This window comes from Chaetodon trifascialis, chromosome 19 (assembly GCF_039877785.1).
Source record: "Chaetodon trifascialis isolate fChaTrf1 chromosome 19, fChaTrf1.hap1, whole genome shotgun sequence".
NCBI classification, from domain to species: Eukaryota; Metazoa; Chordata; class Actinopteri; order Chaetodontiformes; family Chaetodontidae; genus Chaetodon; species Chaetodon trifascialis.
Genome location: NC_092074.1, coordinates 20,639,667 through 20,652,065, shown reverse-complemented (window position 1 = coordinate 20,652,065; position 12,399 = coordinate 20,639,667). Strand labels below are relative to the sequence as shown.

Below are 12,399 nucleotides of genomic sequence, written 5' to 3'. Positions count from 1 at the left end.
GTCCTCGCACTTGTTATGCAGCCGCGTGGTAAAAAGTTTGCAGGCTGGGGTCTGGTTAGCGAGATCATGTAAACATAACGGAAACAAATGTCACAAACCAAGCAAGCAGTAATCAAAGATCTTCCTCTCTGATCTCTGACAGGTGGGTGTTTCCCACTCGGGAGCTTTGTTGCAGCTACTCAGCATGTCCACATGTGCTTGACATATGCAGCCTCTCAAGGGATCCATGTGTGAAGGGACTGTGTGTGATGGGGGACGGTATCATACTGTGATACTCATGTCAGACGTCTTTTGAGCTTTCGCAATGATCTCGTCCTGCTGGCTTAACAAACCCAGCAGAGGCTACGGTAGCAGCAGTAGCTGGCAAGTCTTTCTCGTAAAATGCGTTTTTAAAGGGAATGACGTCAGTTTTTAGCATTGCTGCTCTTGACCTGTGACGCACCGTTAACAGGTCAGCCAGCCAAGTCTGACTAATGTGCTCGTTGAGATCTAATCACAATAAAAATCAAGATAAGAAAAACACATTTCAGTGCCAGGTGTCAATGCAAAGGCCGGATGCCGTTATCCAGACCATGTGCCTAGATACTGATCACCTGGTGGAAATGGTGCTGGGCTGACTGGTGATGATTAGTGGTGCGGAGCTGTCGGTACTGAAAGATGCTGTTGAGCAGCATCGCTAAATGGATCAACAGCTGCAACAGATCGTTGTTTACGGCTGCTTCTCTGCAGTGGCTTTGACGCATGATGACGTGACCTTTGGACGTTTTTATTGGACTTTAATAGTTGTAACCTACAGAAGACCTGACAGGAAGTGATCTGCAAACAGGCACCGATGCTCAGATGCTCATTTGTAAAACCTTTTTGATTTCTTCATGTGAAATAAAACACGTTTATAGAGTCAGTTGTGCATATTTGCAAATCGCTCTGTATATTTGTGGATATGACTTTACAATGAAAAAATATGTTTGTGCATGGTGACATTGTCCTCTGTGGGTTAAAGACAGATGTGAGACAGGACTGCAGAGAGGTTTGATATATTTGGGATATTTAATCTCAGTGGAGGTTTAAACACCCCGACGCAGACAAAACAAGCTGTTGATTTCAGCGGGAATTCTTTTACTTTTTTGCCATTTGACCACACGCACTCATAAATATATGAGGAGTTTGTTGTGATTCAGACAGATTGATGTGTTTTCAGCAAGTTTTGACACATGTAAACAAGTAAATCAAATATGACAGAGGGGTGTAACAAGGTCAGGCAGCGGCAGCATGTCGCCGCTGTAGTTCAGAGATCCACAGTTCTGCATGACTGCTCCATCAAAGAGGCCCTGCTGACGAGCACAGCCTGAATACATGCAGGCACACACATGCAGTCTCTGTATCGCACACACGGGCAGACATGTCTGTTACGAGCCCCATCCGGACAGTTCAGAGGGCTTTATGGACGTCTGCCGCCTCGATCTGCTCTCTTTTCGACTGGATGCAGAAGTAAAATGGCTCATATCTGATATGCTAACATCACCTGTGATGCTGGGACTGCTTTGATCTGAAGCCCTCCTCTAGAGATAAGTGGCCAAACAATCTCACCATCCAGAGATGTTTCACAGATGGCCGAACCAAAGGTTGCTCTTATAGCTGAAGTGAGCTGAAAGTGGATTCTAGCTTCTTCAGTGTCAGGATCAGCTGCTTTTCCCTTTGTCATATCATTGTAAACTGACTATCTTTGAGCTTTGGGACAAAACAAGTAATTTAAAGACGTCAACTTATGAGCTGGGATCTTGTGAAGAACCATCCATTGTCTATACCCAACTATGCCTTTTCGGGGTTGCGGGGGGGCTGGAGCCTATCCCAGCTGTCAACAGGCGAGAGGCGGGGTACACCCTGAACCGGTCGCCAGCCGATCACAGGGCAACATATACAGACAAACAACCATTCACGCTCACACTCACACCTAGGGACAGTTTCAGAGTCACCAATTAACCTAATGAGCATGTTTTTGGTCTGTGGGAGGAAGCTGGACTGCCCAGAGAGAACCCACGCATGCACGAGAAGAACATGCAAATTTCACAGAAAGGCCCGACCCAGGGATCGAACCGGAAACCTTCTTGCTGTGAGGCATGCGCACTACCTGCTGCCCCACCGTGCCGCCCTTGTAAAGAACCGTTTTCACAATTTTCTGACCTAAATACAGCAAAGCATCAGCAGATGTAGTGACAAACTCGGTTCTCCAGGCCTGCATGGCTGCATTGATTACAGAATTAGTAACAAGCAAGGGTGAGATGAACCTAATTGATCCCTGAAGGGAAACTGGATAATTGCTGCAGCAGCAAAGAGAAACAGAGGATTAGTTCGGAAAACAAAAGGTGATATATTGACTCTGCGTTCAAAGATGTCTGCTGCTCGGAGATTAAAAATGATCCGATGTCGCCAACAGTGCACGGGCTTTTGTGCAAAGAGTGGAGGTGCAGAAGGTTCAAATCAGGGTCACAGACTATAGAAACAGAAAGCACACAGTCAAACACATAAATGTCAGGTGCATCGGCACAAAGCAGTGAGCAGAAACGCTTCGGGGACTGTCTAAGTGAAATGCTGTGTTTTAGACTTTGGACCCTCTTTACATGGAGGTTTACAGAGTTCCAGGAAGGATTAGACCAGATAGGTAAGATCACGCTGGAAGCCAGCAGTGTTTTGACAAGCAATTTTGCAGCCTCAGAGCCCACAAACTTTGACATTTTCCATTCTTCCGTAATGGAAGTTTTATAGCTGCTGCTGGCTGACTGAATATTGTTTTTCTCTCTTTTTCATGGCGTTCAGGTTTACGTCCTTCAGTGTGTCTAATAAAATACAGTCATGCTCCAAGATGCTGCTCGGCCAAATTTCTGGAGACACATTTTTATAAAGGTCTTAATGATCAAATTGGGTCTTTGCTGAACAAGGAAAAGTAGATATTAAAGAAAAAGCCTGGACAGCGGTGCACTGTGGGCGATAATGGCCGAACAGGGAAGATAATGAGGACAAGCTGCAAAGACCAAATGCAGCTTGTCCTCATAGGACAATAAAAATAGCTGGAATGGTTTGCAGCCATAGGATTAACATTTGCTTTTACTTCAAATGAAACTCCTTTGACAATTCTTCCTACTGAGTTCACTTATAGACACTACATTAAAGATATGTTCCCTGATTTCATTATAGCACTTTAACTTGTCTGGACGTTTCTGGTACAAAGCTCCGGACTTTGACGCTGGAGACCAGCTTTCACATCCTGCTTCCTGCTGATAAGTTCAGGCTAAGAAACACTTTGGTTCTCTTTGAAGTGCTGTGAGTCGCCTTAACGTAAAACCATAAAATCCTTAAGCATGCTTCAGTTACCTGGAGGGGATACTGTATTTGGGTATTTCCGGTGTCCTCTCATTGGTAGACTCTTTCTATTTGGTGCAGTTTGACTCCTTGAATTTCACCTGATGATGGTCCAACAAGTCTTTGCTCCTCTCAGCACTTTGTCACATTCAAAGAAACCAACACTGACGTTTTGTTCACCCATCCATCCACCCTGACCTCCACCATCTGTAGAGTTTGATGGCCTTCCTCCTTTGTTTGTGACAGACAAGTGTCGTGATTTAATGGCCACTAGGGGGCTCCATCACCTCCTCGTAAACATGTCGTTTTGGGGACTTGTGGTTTCCTCTTAGCAGGTTATGAAACATCCAAAATTAAAATTTAAGCTTATGCTCCAATATTCACTCTCATCTTAAATCAGGCTTCATGAATGAATTTAAGCTCAAATTCATAAATGAAACTCATTTTCTCTTTGATGGATTTCCAGTCCTTAGCAGGACATCCTGGCTCCGGACACCAGAGCTTCCAGCTACGCTTCACACTTATTTTTCTTTCCACTCAGGGAGGTGTGCTTGATTTTGTTTACCTTGAAAATGTTATTTTCTCTTTACGAGGCTACCAAAGCGCTTCGGACCATTTGAAGCCATTTTTATGTTCCTCTTTGGTCTGGTAATGAGGCTGCTGCTGATGGAGGCAGTGAAAGAGTCGTCGCCAGGCGGCTGCCAAGCTCGATGTGTGTGTGTGTGTGTGTGTGTGTGTGTGTGTGTGTGTGTGTGTGTGTGTGTGTGTGTGTGTGTGTGTGTGTGTGTGTGTGTTAAGGGGAAAGGTAGTTGTCTGAGCCTACATAGTATTTGTGTATGTGCGTGTCTGTGCTTCATTAGGTAAAATGTGTGTTTGTCCCATTGTGTGCATGTATCCTTTCCTGTGTGTGTGCGTGTGTGTGTGTTAGGTTGTCTTTCATCTCTTATTGATGCCAGAGGGGAAACATCATGGTCACACACACACACACACACACACACACACACACACACACACACACACACACACACACACACACACACACACACACTGTGATGGTGCCTGTCAGTCTCTAATCTTTGCTGACGGGATAATGAAGTTTTTTATACGACTCTTACTCTTATTTTGGTAGTTTGGGCCGTCATTTCTATCAGTAACTGTAGGACTTGCTCTCACCAAACTAAGAGCTGAGATGTGGGATCACGGTGACATCTGAAAGGTCAAGAAACACGAGCAGTGAGACGATTGGACAGGTCAGGTTTACAGGTTTACGTTGTAGACATCCATCACAGTTTACAGCTCCTGCTTCAGCCAGAGACAAATCCTGTGTTTTCCCATGTAATGGAGGATTGTTACCGACATGTCAGGTGCACTCACAGTCAGTCTGACCTCCAGATAAAGTGTATTCTTTACCTAGTTCCAATGAAAAGCATCTAGTGTAAGCAGGAGATTTGTCCTGGAGCAAAAGGTTTTTAAAATCAAATTTTACATTTTTATCAAATTTGCATTCTGTCAGAAGATTCATTGACGGCGACACATTGAAACCTCAGCACAGAAACCAACGTTATCTTATCTGCATGGCCCAATAGATCATAGCAGCCTTGTATCCAAAGGCTCAAGGTAACAAAAACACAATTCTTATTTTCAGGTGCTTATACACCAGTGAAATCATACACTCCTTATGAATACTGTGTTCCATTGCTGCCATATTCTGCTAATGGATCCCTCTGAATCTTACACACTGCTTCTTTATAAACATTGCTCCGTGGTCAAAAGCTCCACAGGGTGTCTTCAATTCATCCGTGACCTTGCCAGGCCACAAAGAGAAAATCTAAATCCTGGTCCGTCTTTGCCAATTTAGGATGTGATATTTTTCCCACTAAAATCCAACAAGGCCCCATGTGTCAGGAGCAGTAAATGGAAAAGCTTAATAAACTGGATATTGGTTGAATTGCCACAGTGTTATTGCAAGTGTCAAGCATTGGTTTATAAGAAAATGCTGCAGAATATTACTTTGAATGTGAACCACCCTGAATATGAGCCAACTGTAACAGCTTCTCCTCGTGAATAATGAACATGTTTCTCCAGTAATGGCCATGAATTATCGTCTGCTGCCTGGTGTTGAGTCATTAGATTAATTATAGCTGATCAGCTGCTGTCACCACAGTGCCACCCTGATAAAGACATACAGAGGAAACTTGCTGGCTGGAAAATAGTTATATTTATTTACTCTGAAAGGGAAATGTGTTTTCCATTATTTCATGTTTCAGTTGTTTGCATTCAGAGCACTTGAGCTCTGACACAACGTCACTTCTGTTACTGATCACTCAAATAGACTTCAAGTAGGCTTAATGTGCGAGGATGATCAGCCAGTTTTAACAGACAGTGAAAACTTCTCTTCTTGCAGATAATACATATTTTGGCAGTAACTTTTGACACATTTTGACGGTGATGACAATAAATTTTAGTCTGCTACCTGGTGCAGAATGACTAGATTAATTGTGGCTCATTATTAGCGGTACTGTTGTTATCTCCCTCCATCCTGGCCAACACTCGCTCCTTCTCTGAGGAGCTGAGTTGGCCAGCAGAGCAGAACAAAGCAGCATTCATTTTCCTTAATCACAACATGCTGCTCAGAGGAAGATAGCAGAGGACAAGAGCAGACTGAAGAGAAGGAGAGAAAGGAAAGGAGGAAGTGGTATGAAAAGAGAGCATGGAGGGAGATAAAGAAAGGAGAGCGAGCGAAAGTCGGGGAAATAAGAGGAGTGCAAGGAAGGAGGGATAGAAGGAGATTAAGAGGAGGAGTGGAGGAAAGGAGAGCGAGAAGAAGACCACAGCAGCAGTTAGAGAGCGAAATCAGTTAATTTGACTGGAATTACCACAATGAGTGGATTTGCTCCTGGAGTTAAGCTGTTTCATAGATGAAATATGAGTTTTGTCTTCGACGCACAAGTTTATACTTTTGACCAACTGCGAAACATCTCAACTGTGCTAATATTTGAGCAAAATAATAGTCAAAATGATAGAGGAAGCTATCAATTTAGCCGTGGCGCCATCAAGTTTTACTGTATGTAACTGTGCTTTGTAGAAGTAAACTGCTGCATGAAAGAGATGCAGCATCAAGCTGGAATAAGGTGTTATCAAAAGCTGACAGGCTGTGGTTGGCTGCTGGAACGCTAGGCTAGCAGCTAGTTAGCTTTTTAGATGCTACTACAGCACCAAGCGTACATTTGAAATGTTTTGGGGGTGTGAGTAAAATGAAACGTGTCATTCAATTATAATTGTAATCGTGCTTATCGGTAGTAAGAATTGAAGAGAGTGAGCGGCGCTTGACAGCGAAGGGAGAGGAGAGAGGACGAAGAGAGGGAGGGAGGTATGAAGGGACAAGTGGGAGAAGAAAGAGGAGAAGGACAAAGAGAGGGAGGAAGAGGAGAAAGGTAGACTGTGACAGGGCACAATCCACAGGCCTTCTCACCTCTTTTGAACCACGATTGCTGAATTCCTGCTTGTTCACTCGACTGATCGCTGCGATGATTTGCTGACATTCTCTCAAACACATTCCTTCTGTTGCCGTGTGTGTGTGTGTGTGTGTGTGAGAGAGAGAGAGAGAGAGAGAGAGAGAGAGAGAGAGAGAGAGAGAGAGATTCAACACAGTCTCTGCTTTCACTGCCGGCCTGTTCTCCCACTCCTTCTGAAGGCCTGTCAATATACAGTATGTGTGGGCCGGAGCCGGGCTCACCAATTCATTTCAAATGGCCAAAGCACTTGAGGAGCGCTTGATTTTTGGCTGCTGTCAGCGCGCAGTTGGTTAGACAGACTGTCCCTGAAATAAAACATCAGGAATTTGATCCCTGCAAGCAGCCAATCTGTGTCCCACCACAACCACAAAGTCTGGTTGATTGGAAAAGTGCAAGCCATCAAAAAACAGTGTGAGAAAGTTTCTCGAGTGCAAGATGTCAGGGATTCATGTTCACCCAGGAAACATTTAGCTGAACAGAGTGTCATATTGATAGACTGGAGATTTATCCGGGGTGTGCCTCTCTGGATGGCAGCTTTCCTTCACTTTACCAAATACCTGCCAAACTAATGACATGCATTAGCAAAGGTTACCATGCTAACACACTGAGATTTATAGGGCTGAAAACTTTAGATTTCACAGTGATATTTGTCACGGGGGTCAGGGTTACTAACATTTATCCTGTGTTACAACTGACAAATTCATGAAATTAAAATTAGACTGACCACTGCATACCTGTCAAGTTAACATGTCTGAAACCTGTGAACTGCCCACGGTGAGCGTCACAGGCCATGAAAAGGCTGCCTTCAATGGGAGGAAGCAAAGACGAGATGTTGCAGTAAGAAAAGGCATGTGTGGCATTAGAGCTGCGTGAGTCACGCTCAGTCGGTGAGAGTTTGCAGCCCTGAAGAAGGTGAATATACCACACCTGCGAGGCATCAGCATATTAGCGTTGTCACTGAGAGCATGTTAGCATGCTGGTGTTAGCATTTAGCTTACAAAGTCAGCAGCATGGCTGTCGACTCTGAGCCATGTTAACATCTTGACCCCATGTTCTCTGCAGAATAACAGGTTTTCATGTGGCTGAATCTTGAAATGCTGTTAGTGGCTACAATAATCAGACCTGGTTGCAGACGTCTGAATCGCCCACACCTCAGACTGCTGACAGATTTGATTATCAGGCTAATGTTTAAGAAGTACAAAGCATCCTGCAATTCATAAATACAATGTAAAATCAACCAGTTTACAGCTGCATCACCGCCCAGAACTGTGCCTGAATGCATCAACATTAATACCAGTGCATTAAAATTACTGAGTGGGAATACAAGACTTTGTTGCTAACCTGTCCCATATTTAAACCACCTTCCCTGATCGTATTAACTGATTAACCTTTTTGTTTTTAATCTTCCCCTCCCCAAAGGTGTCTCCCCACCCAGCAACACACCACTCACCACCAGCTGTGACTCGCCTGGACTGGGCTGCCCAGGTAGGAAAAATTAACACACTTGCTTGATAAACACAGCTGGTCATAGTGGGTTCAGTTCACTTCCAGCGTTTGCAGAATCTTCTGCAACAACAGTGATAGAGAGAGCAGAAGACTTGTTACAGATTCTTGGAAACAAACAGCTGTTGGATAAGTTTCACTTCTCACATTTATACCTCATCCGTCTGCCATCACAACGGCAGAGTGTCAAATATTTTGTGAACAGAATTTTTCCCAAAACTCTCTTCTCTGTCAAGAATAACTTCCATTCATTGCAGTATCTGGCAGCTTGGGTATTGCACTGGAATAACTGGCTCATCAGGGATTATTTCAAAAATACTGCAAGTCTTCTACAATACATCTCCATCTATACAGTGTTTAGGAAATACGTAAGCTCGTTTCACCTCCACGCCTGCTTTCATGGATGTCTACGCGAAGCTGAATCTTTCCAAAAGTTTGCTACTAAAAGTCTTCCTTAAAGCTGTTCTCCAAAGCACCTTTACATATATGAGTGCATATATTGTCACGGGCCCCTGGCAGTGTCCATACCTTGACTTGTTCACTGAATTGCACAAAAAATGGCACCCCTAACCTGCTTACATTTAATAAAGTGGGAATCAAACATCATTTCTATACACTTCCAATTCATCTTCACAGGATGATGTTTTAGCTCTATGTGCCTTGTCAAGGAAGTCCCAGTCCCAAGGTTTCCTGAACCCCCTAAAGCTGCTTAACCCTCTCTGTAACCTCAACCAGACTTGGGTTTGGTTCACAGAAACTTGACAGTTCCCAAAGCACTGAACATATTCTTGTCTCCGAACTCTCCCAAATACTGTCAAACTGCTCTGAGCGAGTGAAAAGATTTCAGGGCTTAGTTTGAAGAGGAAGGGAAATGGGGATGGAAATGGCGAAATCCAAGAAAATGAGAGACAGGATTGAGAGGAGAAAGGAGAAAAACTGAAAAAGAGAGGTGAGGAGATCAGAGGAGAGGCGACGATAGAATAAAAAGGAGAAAAAGTGGAGGAAAAAGATATGATTATTATGTAAAACAGACAAATGTGGGCTCATTCTAACTCCATTCCTGTTTTATTATTTGCTGTTTTTCTCTGTTTTATGTCCTTGCAAACTGATCATCGTTGGTGGATTGGACAAAAGAAGCATTGTGAGGATTGGCATCACAGAACAGGCATTTTTTTAATTGTCTTAGCTGATGATGACATGTTTTACTAATCAAAGATTTGAGTAATCGGAATAATAACTGATTGATGAAGCGATAGCCAAGTTCCAGTCCAACTTTAGGCTGAATTTTAACGCAGTTTCCAAAAAATTGTCAATGGACAAGATGAATACTTGTTTCCATCCACTCTTGCTGTGCGACCATGAGTTCATTGGTTGATGGACATAAACAGCTGGTGGAGCTAATTCTCCCGTCCAGTGCAGAAGAAGAGGAGACAACGAGAGGACGTCATTCAAAGAGCTCCAGTCAAAGCTCTAACAGTGGAAAACCATGTGGAAAATATGATGCAAATCAGACGTTTCTGTTGGGTCCATGTATAGATGAGGAAGGTTCTCCTCATTGCTCCACACAGATCTGATCTTCAGTGGAGCAGAAGCTTCAAGTGATGTTTAAATACCTTAAGTATGTCCGTTTCCATTGCACTTCATCACAGTTTTATTGTCGATACACCGACTTTTCTCCTTAAAGCAAGTGCAAAACCTTTTGTGGTTATTCTGACTTTTGTTCACATTTCTGGGGTTTCCACACAGGTCTTTTTTATGCATACACTGAAAATGCTCATAAAAACGTGGATGGAAAGGCACTTCTGAATGAAAAGAAAGATGAGTCTTTTGTGGTGTTTTTTTGAGGCGGGTGGTCCTTTCCCAAGTAAATGATCTGAGGGTGTCCTGTGTTGTACAGACTGTACAGCCCTTCGATTTATGATTTTAGGCTGTAGAAATTAAATTGACTTGGCTCGAGAAGAGAAGTTAAACAAGGACAATAATTACAGTCAAGTTGGTGGAAATGAGGAAATTAAGACAAGGAAACAGATGCTGCAGAAAGTTTGCAGTTTAATATGCATTTACCTTCTGCCACTCAGTCTAACAGCGTGGAAAAGGATCTCCTTTAGCGTGCTCTGTTAATGACATTTTCCTCAAATGACCTCTCTGTGTCCTGAGAGGAACACACAGTACGTGAATGAACCAGAGAGTGTTTTTAAAGGAAACCACCCCAGGGTGCTGTTCAGCTGTGGCCATGAGCCCCTCACTGCCCAGCCAAACCCATTAAAACTGGAAAACTGTCCATGCATAGATCATTGCCTAAAGAAAATCTCACTGGAGCCAATCACCTTTGCTCCAGGTCATGTGAAGGAACTTGAACTTGAACAGTAGCTTGGGGCCAGCTCACGAAGTGACCCAACTTCACTCCCCAAATGTCATTTCTCACACTGTCCTGTTCTATGGACATCTCAGAGGAACGTTTTTCTAAAGGTCAGTTTTTGTGAGATTGTGCTCGTGAGAGGAAAGGAGTCAAGCCAGTTAAGATTCAGCTTGTGTTCCAGAATATAAATGGCTATGGCAGGCCAGGCAGGTCAACAGGCCATGAGAGAGCACTCACTGGGTTATATGTTTAACCCTTGAATTAAATTGGTCTTGAGTGCAGGAAATCAGTGTCTTGGTCTTTTGATTGAATGCCAGGCTCTGTAGCTTCTGTGTCACTGGGACACCTGAATAGCCAATAAGACAGGTGCACCTCAGCAAATGAAGCTTTCCTCAAGGTCACAACATTCAGGAAAATACATTTCTCTTTGAGTGGGAGTAAATGAATAAAATCCAACAGAACCACCAGAGAGATGATTCTGATGGAATTTAAAGGGAGTGTAAGTCACATTTCGGACCTCAAATTACAGGTTTGATAATGGATAACCAGATTGCAGTTGTGAAATCCAACTAATGGACAGTTCAGATTCTTGTCAACTCTTTACCTCAGAAAGTCATTGAAGCCAAAACTAGACAATTCATGTTCAAGTTTTGACCACTGGTACCACATGGGAGTCGGGAGAAAGCACTACCTCCAGACTTTACAACTGTAAATGTAAGGGATCCAAAGATGTATTCAGACTTAATGCAATTGGCTTCTTGGTTGAGATCAATCACAGTCTGAGCGGTGAAACAACAGCCTCACCATCTGCAGAGGTGGTACACTGGCAGTCAGATTTGTGCAGTGTTGTCAGAATTTCTAGCCATCAGTGACGAATGATTAAACTTCCCCATTTGCTGTTGATCATCCAGTCATGTTGGTACTTCATTTTGTCATTATGTTTGGACTCCCTCCTCCCCTGAATCTGTCTTTAACGATGAATTTGGGTAACAAGCGGGCAAACTCAGGAAAATACAAGAGCGACCTGCAGCAATGCGTTTCTGCTGTACGGCCCTGCTTCGTACTTTTAAAGTTTCTGCACTGAAGATGATCATGCAGCTTCACAACCATTCATCATCCTCTGCATCTTTCTCTCTCTCTCATCCCTTGTCACTACCGCCAGCCACTTCATCCACTGACTCCACTAACACCATCCATGCTACTAATGCCAACACCCACGGTAAGCGACCCTCATCCTTGCCCTCCTCCTCCTCCTAATATCCTTCTGACTCCCTTCTCCTGCTTTTTCCTCTTTAGATTGTTACACCTTCTTCCTTCTCAGTTTCACCTCCTTCAGTTTCTTGTGCCTTCCCTTTTCACTCCAGCATTGTCCGCCTTCTCTAGTTTTCCAACCTCCTTCTTTCCCTTTTTTAAAATGCTAATTTATTATTGTTCAGCTGCTGTGCTGATAATCTCTGATAGTTTATTTCTTGAAGCCAGGGTCCTCTTTGCTTGGGCCTGTAAATTTAATATGAAATTGAAGCTCATCCAAGAAGCAAAGGAAATACCGTCAGTTTGTTACCAAAAACAATTATTCTTAATGTTGTCTTTTTCTTTGAAGAAGCTTCCTTTATAAAAAATCAGAGCCTCCTGAAGTTGTGCCATGACTGACCTTTCACAGCTACT

The 12,399-nt window shown here is 43.4% G+C and overlaps 2 protein-coding genes across 5 annotated transcripts in view; one reads left to right on the top strand and one right to left on the bottom strand.

The window, feature by feature from the left end:
* The window catches only part of txlnba (taxilin beta a), a 356,647-nt gene that overhangs the window by 230,782 nt on the left and 113,466 nt on the right, over positions 1–12,399 (bottom strand). The window lies entirely within an intron of this gene.
* adgrg6 (adhesion G protein-coupled receptor G6) overlaps positions 1–12,399 on the top strand; it is an 84,882-nt gene that overhangs the window by 33,731 nt on the left and 38,752 nt on the right. For all 3 annotated transcript variants that reach the window (XM_070988154.1, XM_070988152.1, XM_070988153.1), the window contains one exon: positions 8,292–8,357. In XM_070988154.1, the coding sequence (XP_070844255.1) occupies positions 8,292–8,357 (66 nt within the window). The remainder of the gene's footprint in view (positions 1–8,291; positions 8,358–12,399) is intronic.